General features: G+C 52.9%; 2 protein-coding genes across 5 annotated transcripts; both read left to right on the top strand.

Annotated features, from left to right (window-relative positions):
- Window positions 1-152: 152 nt before the first annotated feature.
- Window positions 153-7,437, top strand: IL2RG (interleukin 2 receptor subunit gamma). 2 transcript variants are annotated; one of them, XM_039354850.1, is made up of 9 exons: window positions 153-821; window positions 1,503-1,590; window positions 2,011-2,180; window positions 2,650-2,792; window positions 3,141-3,288; window positions 3,782-3,860; window positions 5,972-6,080; window positions 6,312-6,396; window positions 6,622-6,764. In XM_039354850.1, exons 1-8 carry the CDS (start codon window positions 323-325, stop codon window positions 6,360-6,362), a joined length of 1,287 nt encoding a protein of 428 aa, XP_039210784.1. In that variant the 5' UTR covers window positions 153-322; the 3' UTR covers window positions 6,363-6,396; window positions 6,622-6,764. The 2 variants fall into 2 exon arrangements, with proteins under 2 accessions (XP_039210784.1, XP_039210782.1); XM_039354848.1 differs by lacking the exon at window positions 3,782-3,860 and having other exon boundaries at window positions 6,622-7,437.
- A 140-nt stretch (window positions 7,438-7,577) lies between these two features.
- CUNHXorf65 (chromosome unknown CXorf65 homolog) lies at window positions 7,578-11,456 on the top strand. 3 transcript variants are annotated; one of them, XM_039354853.1, is made up of 6 exons: window positions 7,578-7,805; window positions 8,550-8,636; window positions 9,482-9,616; window positions 10,113-10,181; window positions 10,660-10,781; window positions 11,018-11,454. In XM_039354853.1, the coding sequence occupies exons 1-6, from the start codon at window positions 7,781-7,783 to the stop codon at window positions 11,147-11,149; spliced, it is 570 nt and encodes a 189-aa protein (XP_039210787.1). In that variant the 5' UTR covers window positions 7,578-7,780; the 3' UTR covers window positions 11,150-11,454. The 3 variants fall into 3 exon arrangements, with proteins under 3 accessions (XP_039210787.1, XP_039210785.1, XP_039210786.1); XM_039354852.1 differs by having other exon boundaries at window positions 7,776-7,805; window positions 8,090-8,636; window positions 11,018-11,456; XM_039354851.1 differs by having other exon boundaries at window positions 7,578-8,636; window positions 11,018-11,456.
- The last annotated feature ends 493 nt before the right edge of the window (window positions 11,457-11,949 follow it).

Genomic DNA, 11,949 nt, shown 5'->3' with positions numbered 1-11,949 from the left:
CCTGTCCGGGCAAGGTTGCTCCCGCCCCGCCCCCCCGGAATGGGTTTCATCCTCTGGGATGAGATGCTGGAGGGGAGAGAAGGGCTGCCCCTCCAGCACCAGGGCGGGCTAAGCACCGCAAGAATTCCCGATCTTTTTGCTAAAGCGGCTAAAAGTTCCCAAGTCTGGTGACTTTGCTGCCAGGGAAGAGGCTGAGCCACACACACAGACACCAGTATTGTCCGCCTTGTTCTCTTCTAGATGCTCTCCTGGGGTCTCCCCAGATGTGCTCCATCACACCCAGCACCTGCTTCCGAAAGCCAAGCCCAGGGCATCTCCTTCCATGGGAAGTAACGGGGCAAGAGGTTCTCCAGGAGGCGACCCCCCAGCGGTGGTCCTGCTGTCTGGAGGGTGGGCGAGGGTCTCCCATGCCACTCTTCTGACTTGCAGCCCTTCCAAGGAAAAATCCCAGAGGGTCTCCGGCTCTGGATGGCGCTCCAATGGAGACTGCCTCCTGGGTTGGGGGCAAGGTCTCCCAATGGTTTCAGCCACCTCTGGAAATCCCCCTGGGGCCAACACTCCCAGGGATTTCAGGCCAGAAACTTTCCACAGGAAACGGGTGGCAGGTGGCGGCGGAAGTGATGCATTCCAGCCACAGATAAAGTTTCATCTCACACACACACTCAGCACTTCGAGGTGCAGTCAGAACAGGCGGTTCTGGGGCAGCAGCTCTTTCTCGTGCTGGAGAATGAGGGTCTTGGACCATCCGGGAAGCCTGCTTGGACTCCTGCTGCTGCTGGTGGCCCCTGGGGGGGAAGCGGCAGGCAGCCCGCAGGCAAAAGGTACGGGCCCCCCTCGCCTGCTTCTCTCCGTAGGGGGTGTGGGTGAGGGGTGCTGGAACTTGTATCCCCCTTCCCAAATTCCCCTTGAACTTTCCTTGAGGGAAGGAAGAAAACCCATCAGATCAAAGAGACATTGTAATTAAACTATAGCATGTCTTGGCTTTGCATGTTGGGCTGTTGTCATCTGTAAACCATGATTTGTGGCTAAGCATTCAGGTGGCACTTTGTGGCAGTTCAGCCAGCAAGGCCTGGTTTAGCTCACTTGGGAACAGCCGTAGAACTGCTTGTCTCTAAATTGGTCCCTCTGACACCCTGAAAATGATAGTAGCCTTGGAACTGTTAAGAAACGGGGAGTGGGGCGGGAGAAGGGCCGGCTTTGGAGACAGGCGTTTAGCACCCCAGGCGGATGGTCACTTTCTTGACCTTCTCTCAAGTGGGGAATCTGGACCTTCTGAAAGAAGGCCTAGCGGGCACTGCTGAGCCTAGGGGTCTTCTCTGAAAATTGATAATAAAAATCAAAGAAGGGGGGAAGAGGCTGTCTGAGCGGGAACAGAAGGGAGCCGGCTGAGGTCTCTGGAGCCTTCAAGGCTCCCTTCCTTACAGGAGGATCCGTTCTCAGCCCCGCTTGGGTGGGAGGGAGCCTCAGCTGAGCATGGAGGAGGTTGTTCTTTCTTCCCACAGTGGACTGCATTTGCCACAATGAAGATTACGTGATCTGCGACTGGGGTAGCCAGCAGAAGCCGGGTCACAACTACTCTTTCTACTTCTGGTAGGTGCCCTCCGCCCTCTTCACCCCTGGGGTGGCACCCCCCTTTCTCAGCTTCAGCCCCCCCTTCACCTCTTTGCCACAAGGTAGAGCTGGCCAGGACCTCCCTCCTGCTCTCCCTCCCTCACCAGGGTTGGGGCATTCATGCCGCTGTTGAGCCAGGCCTGGTTAGGACAAGCCAGCCTCCCACAGAATCGCTCCTCCTGCTAAGGGAGGGCCGGCCCCAGCCAAAGGCCGTGGCACCTTCAGGCAGGTAACAGCGCCTACCCGAAATCAAGCAGGCCAGGGCTGGTGACGCCCTTATGAAGTCGCAGGGTTGGGGGTCAGCCGGATGACCTCCTAGCGTCTCTGGCCTCGCTTGCCCTGCGCTTCCAACCTGAAGCTGCCGATCGAAAAGGATCCAGCCGTCCCTTCTCTGCGCAGGTTCGAAGAACTCAGTAAGCCAGCAGAGTGCAAGGAATACGGACAGATAGATGGACTCAATGTGGCATGCCAGTTCAGCCAATATCACCTCTTCAACTACTTGAAAATGTACCTCAATGACAGTCAGGGGCAGAATGTTGTCCCCGAAGCCGTACTCCTGAACACCCGAGGTATGGAGGAGCTCCTGCATGGGGCATTCCAAGGAGCAGAGAGGCCCAGCTTCCCCAGTGGGGCTCAGGGCTGACCCGGCCTGTTGCTCTTGCTGCCTTGAGGACCAGCCATTTCCTCACCTGGCTCGCCATCCAGTCGATCCCCCTTTCTGTCTCACCAGGCAGCCGAGGGCTCCAGCTGTCCCTGATGCTGGTGGTCACAATGACCCTCAATTTCTCTGTTTTCTTTTCAGGGGTTGATTTTGTGGTGGCCATTTCCCCCCTCCCCATAACATGCAGTTTCAATTGTTTAGAAAAAGTGTTGGGTCTTAAGGAGCTGATGGGCTCTGTTGGCCTCTGGATCTGCTCTGCCCGGCTGGTCTGGGCTGGAGCTGGCTGTGACCGACAGGGAAGCGGTTTGGCCTGTGGGGGAAGAGGCCGGTGGGCCAAGCTCCTGTGCCCTCAGGGCTCCATCTGAATTCTCTCTTAGTGAGACCCGGCAAGCCTTTCAACCTCACCTTGCAAAACCTGAGCAACCACCAGCTGCTCCTGACCTGGGACACTCCCTACAAAAATGCCAACTGTTTGCAGCACACTGTCAGATACAAGAGCAACAAGGACACACAGTGGATGGTAGGGAAGTTGTACTGCTGGACGGTTTAGTGGCCGGGCTCACGTCTGGCCACCGAGAAACCAACCACATTAGGGCTGGGTAGGAGGGATGAACCAATTAGTGCCAAAGGAAGCCTTGTGGCACTGAATGGCCGTGTCCTTGTCTACTTCGGAGCCTAGCCTCCCTCTTGCTTGAGGAAGGGTGTGTGTTAAAGGTTAAATGTTCTTCTTCCAGCGGGGAAGCTGCCTAGTCTGTGGCAGCCAAAGCCCCCTGGCCTTCTGGCATCTTAGGGACAAGCTTCGGCACTAGAGCTGGGCTCCCTTCCATTAGAGGCGGGGCAGGAATTGAACATTTGTCTTGCTTTCCAGGAATACCACGTAAACAGCATGGAGTTCCAAATTCCCAGTGTGGATCCTAAGAAGCACTACACCTTCTATGTCAAGAGTAAACTGCACAACAAGTGTGCAACCACAGATCTCTGGAGTGAGGAATCCAACCCTACCTTTTGGGGAAAAGGTGAGCGGGCAGGACAGGATGGATTTTCTGTCTCCCAAAGCCAAGAAAGGGGAACAGGAACAATGTCCAGCCCATGGGCACCTCGCCTGCCTTTGGGGACAGTGCTGGGAAGCCGCCCTCTGCTCTAAAGGCACCTCTCGGCCTCCAGCTGGTGTGCAGAGCAGGCCAGGGGCTACCCAATTCTCAACAACTCTTGCCAGCTCACAATTGTCAAAGAAATTATAATAAATGAGATAAAAGATGGCCAGTGTGATAAAGTGAGGGGGTCTCACTGCACCCAAGCAGGGCCCAGGGTTGTAGGGAATAACAAAGTGGTTTTTGCATCTGACCATGTTTAATACAGTTTAAGAGCGAATACTTGGAAAATGAACAAGGTCTAGATTAGAATAACAAGAAAAAGCAAAGGGTTAGAGGAACAGGAACTGTCTGCGCTGACAGTCTAACCACAAGAGCTTGCATATAATAATGAAACTAATTGCTTATGCCTATGCAGACCTGGGTGCCAGGCAAAACTGCCGGTGCAGAGAAACTAATTTCGGAAGGGCAAAGCAAAGGGAGAGATTTAAACACAGGTAGGAGCCAAGTAGGGGGTTCTCGTGGGGGAACTAGGCCTTCCGGATAAGGTGTAAACCTTGTGGTCACATGGGATTGCAAGGGAGGGACCTGCGCTTCGGGCCTAGGGAATGAAAGGCTGCTGAAACCAATTTGGGGTCTGCCTTCTTGTTAGCCACCCGCTCTTGCAAGAACGTATTTTTCAATAAACTGCTTGCTTCACTTGATGACTCGGTCACATTCTTGGAAGCTGAGAGTGTTTCTCACAATTTGGGAGCTCGTGCCAGGATTTAAAGTCACCGTGGGGACTGGGGCCGTCCACCCTGGAGGCGGGAAGATGTGTCCCATTGATTTCAATGGTCCCGTCTGCCACTGGTGGTCATCTGGCTCCTCCGACTGATCAAGATGCCGGGATATCCTCATGCCAGAAGGCCCTGGGCGAAGAACAAGGAAGGGAGGGAGCCCAGGCTGGAGAGCAGGCAATAATGCGCACGCGCGCGTGTGTGTGTGTGTGTGTGTGTGTGTGTGTGTGTGTGTTTGTGAGAGAGAGAGAGAGAGAGAGAGAGAGAGAGAGAGAGAGAGAGACAACTAAAATGAAAGGTTAAACAACTAAAAGGAAATTTGTTGATGGGCAGACATTCAAAACCCATTGTTGCAAATTCACAGGGAGGGACCCAGAGGATTCGGTAGAATTACTGAAATGGTGAGGGAAATTTTAAATCCTGGAGAAGAAAAGTGCTTCTCCTATAGCTGGGAAAGCAGAGAGACAGAAACTAGATAAACTTGGTGAATCTGATGAAGTTGGAGGATCGAGGATGTCAAGGGCTCATTTATTTGGGTCCCACCACAGGAGAGTCTTTGATAAATTTAAAAGTGGGATCGGAAAGAAGAAGAAGAAACGGTTTCCTTGAGGTTTGGGCAGAAGCTTCTAGTCCACAGAGTGGAGGGATGTCCTTCCTCGCTCCCTATAATGAAGCCCCTCTTGATGTTCCAGCAATGGGGAAGTGGGAATTATGTGTGATTTCTAGATAAATTCTCAGACATGGGTAAATTTGGCAAAATGGGATATGTAGTCTGTCCTAGGGGTGGACGTTAAATTGGGTCAAAGGAAAATAAGGGTTGTGTTATGTCCACTAAGAAAAGAAGAGGAGAAATAACCTAACCCCAAAGTCTGAGTTGGAATTGGAAATAGGGGAGGATTGAAAATAGCTTCAATTGAAATTACTTTAAGGAATATTGGGGAAGTAGTAAGGATGAAACAATATTCTCTTGGAGGACAGAAAGGGATTGAAATCAGTCATTAATCAGCTCATGGAGGAAGGTTTGTGGGAATCTTGTATGTCCCCATATGATATTCCAATTTTACCTATTAAGAAACTTGATGGTTCTTATGGACTAGTGCACTAGATCTCAGAGCAGTGAATGCGATAGTCCACAAGAAGCTAGGAAATTGATTTAGGAGGGGAGTAATAACTGTGTCAGTAAATTATCAGGTATGCATAATCCTGGCACAAAAAGCTGGCTAATGCTTAACAGATTCTAAAAATTTAAAGTGTAAAACTATATTAATGGAAAGAAATGATTTAATTTTGACAAAAGCTAATAGACTAAAATTGGCCACTTTCCTAAAGGGACAGGGATATTTCTCTGTCAAATTCTTGGAAGCTGAGTGTGTTTCTTACAGGGTGAAGAGACAGTGCTGGGTGGAGTGTGGATGGAACTGCCAAGCACAATAGGCTGTAGAGATCCTTTTTTAAAACTTCAGTTCCTTCCACCTGTATCTGTTGGCTGTTACAGAATGCATAGAGGCCGGTGGCGATAGGCTGTCTGATAGGCCGTTGCAGGGGAACTGAACTCAAATAGGGAATGCACAAATCCCCGCTGGGTTTTCTTTTCCATGGGCCCAGTGCTGCTGGGACCCAGCTGTCCCACCTCTTGGAAATTTTGGACTGTCTTGGAGAGTCAGTTGGAGAGTCAAACGTTTGTCAAACCTCAGATGATATGGGAGAACTTCTGATCTGTCACTCTGGCAGAGGAACTCCAGGAGCAGATAATTTGCTTGCTTTGGCGCGAGGTGCGAAGATGAAAACGTTCCTGGTCTGAGACCCTCACCTGGCTTCCTCCTTTGCAGAAGACGTGTCCCCCACTTCACCGCCCTCTTCACTCAAAGACGTGGTGATTCCATTGGGCTTCTTCTTCGTTCTGCTGGTGCTACTCTTGGGCTTGCTGCAGATGGAGAGGTGAGCAGGGCTGTAGGGGAGACTGGGGCTGATTCTGCCTGGGGCGAGGGACTCCAGGGTTGGACCCATAGGGGAGAAATTGAGGCATCTTGCCCCAGAGCATGGCCCACAAACAGAGAGAGAGATGTCCATGTCCTCCACCTCATATTACTTCTCTCGGTCTAGTGGGCTAATTGAGGCAGGGCTGGAGGTAAAACAGCTCTGGATCCCATCCTCTCTTCTCACCAACAGAATGTGGGTGGTCCTGATGCCCAGAATCCCAAAACCCAGCAGGAAGTTTGAGGATCTCTTCACTGCATATCAAGGCAATTTTTCAGTAAGTCTGGCAAAGCCTACGAGACGTGAGTCAGCTTCAGAGTCCCAGAAAAATTCAGGTGATTTCTACTTTATGCCGTGGAGAAGGTGCCTACCAGGGCCTCTTGGCAGCCCAGGCTTGGCTCTGCTCATCTGCAGGCAGGCTATTCACAAAGGAAGAAGGTCTCAGTCTTAGCTTTGGGGGGGGGGGCACGTGTGTCTTTCCAACCTGTCCTTTCTTTGCCAGGAATGGTCTGGAGTCTCCAAAGACATGCTGGAGAGCTTTAGGCCCAGCCATTATGAAAACATCTGCTCCATCACTGAGCTGCTGCCCGGCGGGGACTGCCTGCCTGCAAGCAATGAGGCCACAACCAAGACGGGAGAATTGCCTGACCCTTTGCCAGACCCTCCTCCCAAGGCCAGCCCGGGCCCTGCGGCATTCACCACCTGAGTTTGCACATGGAGCCCCGGAGAGAGGAGTCCTGCCTCCAGGGCCCCCAAAGCCCCCCCCCAGCTGCTTGTAAAGGGATGGAAGAGAATTCAGTCAGGAAAGGAATGACACAAGCTGCCCCCACTAAAAGAATGCACTGCGGGTGCCTAGGCTGACCTCTGGCCGAGCTTCCCACTTCTGCAGTGGACATCCTGCCTCTACCTCCCAAATGTCCCCATGACTTACGGGGCCAGTAATCTTCTGCAGGGAGGTGGGGTCTGGTGCTGGATTTTTCTTCAGCCACGGTATCCCACCCAGGCGGCTTTGACTTCCCACTGACCCCTCTTGCTTTCCTGCTGCTGACTGAGTGGGTGCGTTTCCTGTATTCGAATACAAAGGCCCTTGCTCATTGCCTCCTTCCTCTGAGCCTTCCAGGGGTCCTCTTGTGTCCCGCCCCTGGCAACACTGGTCCTCATTTGATGGCTGAGCTGTTGCATCCAGAGCCCCTGGTCACTTAGCTGCTTCTGCTCACCAAATTCTTAATTACAGGATTCCCGTTGATAAAATTCACGGAGCACTCAAAAAAGCTTGTCATGAAATGTGTCCTCATTAAACATGCTTTAGACTTTCTCAGACAGCATTTCATTGACCTGATTTGTGGAGGGTATTAAACTGCTTGTTTAGTTATTATTGAGTCAACTACAATTGGCCAACACACCTGGCCATCAACCCAGGTTTATAAGCTACTGTGGGTTGGTTGGGCTCCCCACCAAACAGCCAAACCATATTATGGCTTAGTGCAATGCAGGAACTGACCTAATATGGCTGATTCCACAAGCTATGTTTGAGGAAACCATGGTCAGGGTGCCAGGCCTGCCTGCTTGCCTCACAAAGCCATTCATTATGACATGTCACAAAAGCTCCAAGGCTGCTCAACCCTGGAGAACTTGCCAGCCATGCCAAAGACAGCTGGGGCATGTTCATTATCATCAAGCATGGAGGTAAGGAAAGGTGGACCGAGAGGGTCCGTGGAGTGGACATGAGGCAGGCAGGAGAGCTAACCCTATGGGCTGCTTTATCCAACTAGAGGGAAGCTGAGGCAGGACCTCTTGGGACTCCTTAGAGCCAGGAGCAGACCCTCCAAACCTTTGACCCTCCTCCCAGAAACTGGACGCTCTCAGGGACATGTGTTGTCATGGCAGGTGCAGCCCCCACTTTTAAAAACGTGTTTTATCAGACACACAATCCTCATTAATCCAGAATTAATGTGTTTGTTATTCCAAAGACTGGAGGCAGAAGGCCGATTGTATGGACAAATAAACTTTGGGGCCCGAGTCGGTTCAAGCAACCCTGAACGATGGCTCTTCCATCCTGGATGCATCCAGCCAAGGGAAACCCTCCCTGGCCCTGATGCCAATGCCAGAAGGGTGAGACCACAAGGAAGCCTGGGCAGGGATGCACGACATCCAGGCACCAAGTGTGGAGGAGTCCAGGCGATCCCTTCGACGGGCAACCTCGGAAGGGTTGAGGAGAATGGCAATAGCCAGAATGGAAACGCCGTTCTTTCCCCCTCTCCAGTCGTGTGTCTGTCTTCTCCAACCTTTCTCTTCCTTGTGACAGAGGCTCAGGTGGCCAGTCAGGCCCAGAGCTGCTGATGTTCCCCAGGACAGGGCAGGAGAAGCCACCCTTCTCCAGCGGGAAAACATTGCATTACTCAGCGGTGACCGCAACTCCTCTCCTTTCAGACAACCGGCAGTTCCTGGCCAACATCAATTGCTCCATTTTGCTTCTAACCCATTACCTGCGTGATAAGGTGGGATTGCACAGGACAGGTGAGAAGGACCCAGGCTGTTCAGGGCCAAGGGAGGGGAATACCTCATCATTGGGAGACTGGCAAGGACAAGGAAGTGGGTCAGGAGGGAGCATGGCTGGCGATCAGGCTTGGTGTCTGCTGGACTGGAATGTGGCTCCACCATGTGCAGTTCAGGTAACCCTTGAAGGAATCTCATGGGTGGCGATTGTCTCAGGGCATTGTGGTCACCACCACCAATTGGGAAGACACGGATTCTGGAAGGAAGGCCCGTAGCTTTTGGATAAGAGTGCAGAGCTTTGAGGTGGGCCTGGAAGAAGATTTCAGAAATGGAGAGGAAGTGATATTTTAGGCCTGTAGAACAATAGTGTTGAGATGTGGATTCTGGCCAGATGAAAGCTCTGAACCCCAACACCAGGTGGGGCCTCCATGCACACAACCTCATTCATTTGTTCATTTGCTCACTCAATTTGTCTGGGCAGTTGGTGTTAAAAACAACTGAAAAATACATCAGTAATGGGAATAAATCAATAGAAACACACTACATCCATAGCACAATAATTCACAGGTGACCATTCACCGAACTTCCTGGCCTGGTACCCAAGGGTCAGGTCTTCAGGCTCATCAATTTACTCCTGAATCCAATGCTTGAATAAACCTACAAAGGGAGGGGCTGCAGGCCTCCTTCTGCTGGCAAGATGATCAGGTGAACCTGGAGGTAAGGATGAGGTGCACTGCTCTTCTCCTGCGAAGCTGAAGCCCTGAAGGATCTAAAGAAGGATGAATGAGGGGCAAAGTCATTCATTCGGTGGGGTGGGGTGGAGTGGGGGGAAATCCTGCTTGCCAACTTCTGCAGTTTCTTCTCAGACTCCATTGACCTGTGTGAAGAGAATGGGACCCTGAAGCTGATTTTCCTGGTCAAGTTCCCAGAAGACAATGCCAGCAAGTTCCTCACTGCACGGGGAACCTACTACATTTGCAAAGTGGAGCGTGGCACCACAGGTGGGTGTGTGCAGGGAGCAGCCCATCCCAGAGGGCAGCCATCAGAGTCCCAGTCCTGCTTTTGCTCCAAACCTTTGGGAAAGTCAGTCGGAGGTAGATGCCCTCTTTCTTGGGGGGGGGGGCAGATATCTTTCTGGGGTCTTCTCTGCTGTTGCTTTGACTTGAGCAACTACCTGAGTGGAATCTTCCAACCACTGCCTGTCTCAGGGTGGTTTCCACCTAAGTCCACAGTAAAGGTCTCTCCTTCCTTCCCCTGTTAGTAGACCATTAATTGGGCCCAAAGGGCTGTCTGCATGCTAGCCAGATGCTTTATGCCAATTTGGGGGCTGATGTTTGGACCGTGCCCGATTACAACTTGCACCATCTAAGTATTGGGCATTTATATCCAGCCATTGTGCCCTGGCGCTTTTGCAGGCCAAAGCACCCACAGCTCATCTCCCAAAGCTTTGCTAGGATCACAGCACCTGATGTGGGCTTCTCTTCTCCTTCACTGCAGGGACCAAAAATGAACATAGCTATCGAGCCTTCCAACCTCTAATCAAGTCTCCTCCGCAGGATTTGCTGGGTAAGGCACCTCGGCACAGGGTGGGTCTCCGGAAGCTTTTTCCTCCCAAGAGACACCTTTGGGAGTGGTTGGGAGGGTGGGCAGAACTGTGGAGAGCTGCCAGGTGTGAGAGAAGGGGGTGGTCTGATCGATATGAATCTGACAGATCTTCCCCCCAAAATAAAGGGGAGGCACTGCTGCTCCCTCTGACATTGGCACCTTGGCGGGCATGGGGGTTGCTAGAAGGGGGAAAGAGGTGGCAGGAGATTGGCTCTGGATCCAAGGGGCATCTGTGAAGTTTTAGACAGAGACCTTGGAGTGGGTAAGTGAAGGTGGTAAGTGGGAGCGATGCCATCCCCCTTGGCCTCCTTCCCCTCTTCCCAGCCCTCTTGAATCATGGAGGATCAGAATGACCTGCCAGGCAGGCAGTTACTATCCTGGTCACCTCTGCCTCCCCTGGCAATGCCAGAAGAACCACAGAGCCTCTCCTCCCTCTTAGATTCTCTTCGCAACCAGTGTGAGTTTCTTGAAAAAAGCCGCCTGAAGATGCTCAAGAACCAGGATGGGAAGAAGCCCCCAACCATGGAAGCTCTCCTATCCTACATGGCCAATCAGGTGGTGGTAAGGCTCCCCTCTCGTTCTCAGCCAGACCCCCCGGACCCCCTTTCATGATGGGTCCAGGACTCAGCCTCCCTCTGCTTTCCTTCCTTCCTTCCTCTGCACTGCTGAACAGCAGGCAGGGAGGAGGGAGCTCTGGCCACCTCGCTGCCCCCATTGCTGCTGCTGGCCGGTGGGCGGTCCGCCCCCCCCCCCACCTTACTAGAAGCCCCAGTGATCTGTGCTGCCTCCCCCTTCAGGGAAAAAGCTCTGGGAAGCCAGGAGGGAGCATGGCCAGCGGTCTAGACGAGGAGGGCTTGCCACGCAAAACGGCCGCCGCCACCAAGGCGAGACTGGAGGCCATCCGGAAGGAGAAGGAAAAGCACCGCTGACCCTGGAAAGAGATCCTGGGGGAGCTCCAGCCCCTTCCCCTCAGCAGGCCCTCCGCTGCACCCATGGGAGTGACTTTGCGCTCCAATAAAAGTGCCTCTGGCCCTGACTCCCCAGCCCCCTTCCCCCTTTCCCTCTGAAGCCGATGCCCCGCTGAGGAGCAGGGGTGGCTTCCAGCTGCATTGTCTGCCGATCTGTTTCACATTCGGGACGGGTTCTGATGGTGATGGTGATGAGGTCCTTTCGAGGCTGATGTCACCAGGGAGGCTCCTGATTGGAGGTTCTGAAGAGAAGCTGCAGCAGAAACGGGATTTGCCGGCCCAGGCTCCAGAAATAAGGTGGGGGGCGGGCCGCTGGCTTCTTGCCTTGAGGGATGCCCCCGGGTAGTCCGGCTGCTTTGGCAGCGCTGCAGAGGGCCAAGGGGAATGCCTCCTGCACCGGCCCCAGCCTTCACAGCTAAGTGTGATGAGCTCTGGGTAGCCCCTTGAAACTCGGCCAAGCCAGAGGTGCACCTGACGGATGTTTGTCTCTCGCCTACCTTTGCACCTGACCCCAGGTCTGGAAGTCCAAAGCCAGGAAAAGTAGAGGTGGAAGAGGGCACCCAGAGGGCAGGAAGAACCCTTGGAGGTACATTAAAACAATCTAAATGGAAAGTACCTTTGAACGTTATCAAACACCGGAGCTCTCTTTTGGGGGGCTTCCCTGCGGTGGAGCTCAAGACATCGCTAGAGTGCTTGGAGTTGTCCTGGGGAGGCACGTCCAGCGTTCATTCCAAGGGTACCCAGTGGCAGGAAAAGGCTTA

Source organism: Crotalus tigris, unplaced genomic scaffold (genome assembly GCF_016545835.1).
Source record: "Crotalus tigris isolate CLP2741 ecotype Arizona unplaced genomic scaffold, ASM1654583v1 scf7180000018585.330925593:3314079, whole genome shotgun sequence".
Lineage (NCBI taxonomy): Eukaryota > Metazoa > Chordata > Lepidosauria > Squamata > Viperidae > Crotalus > Crotalus tigris.
This window is presented reverse-complemented; position numbering and strand designations above follow the sequence as displayed.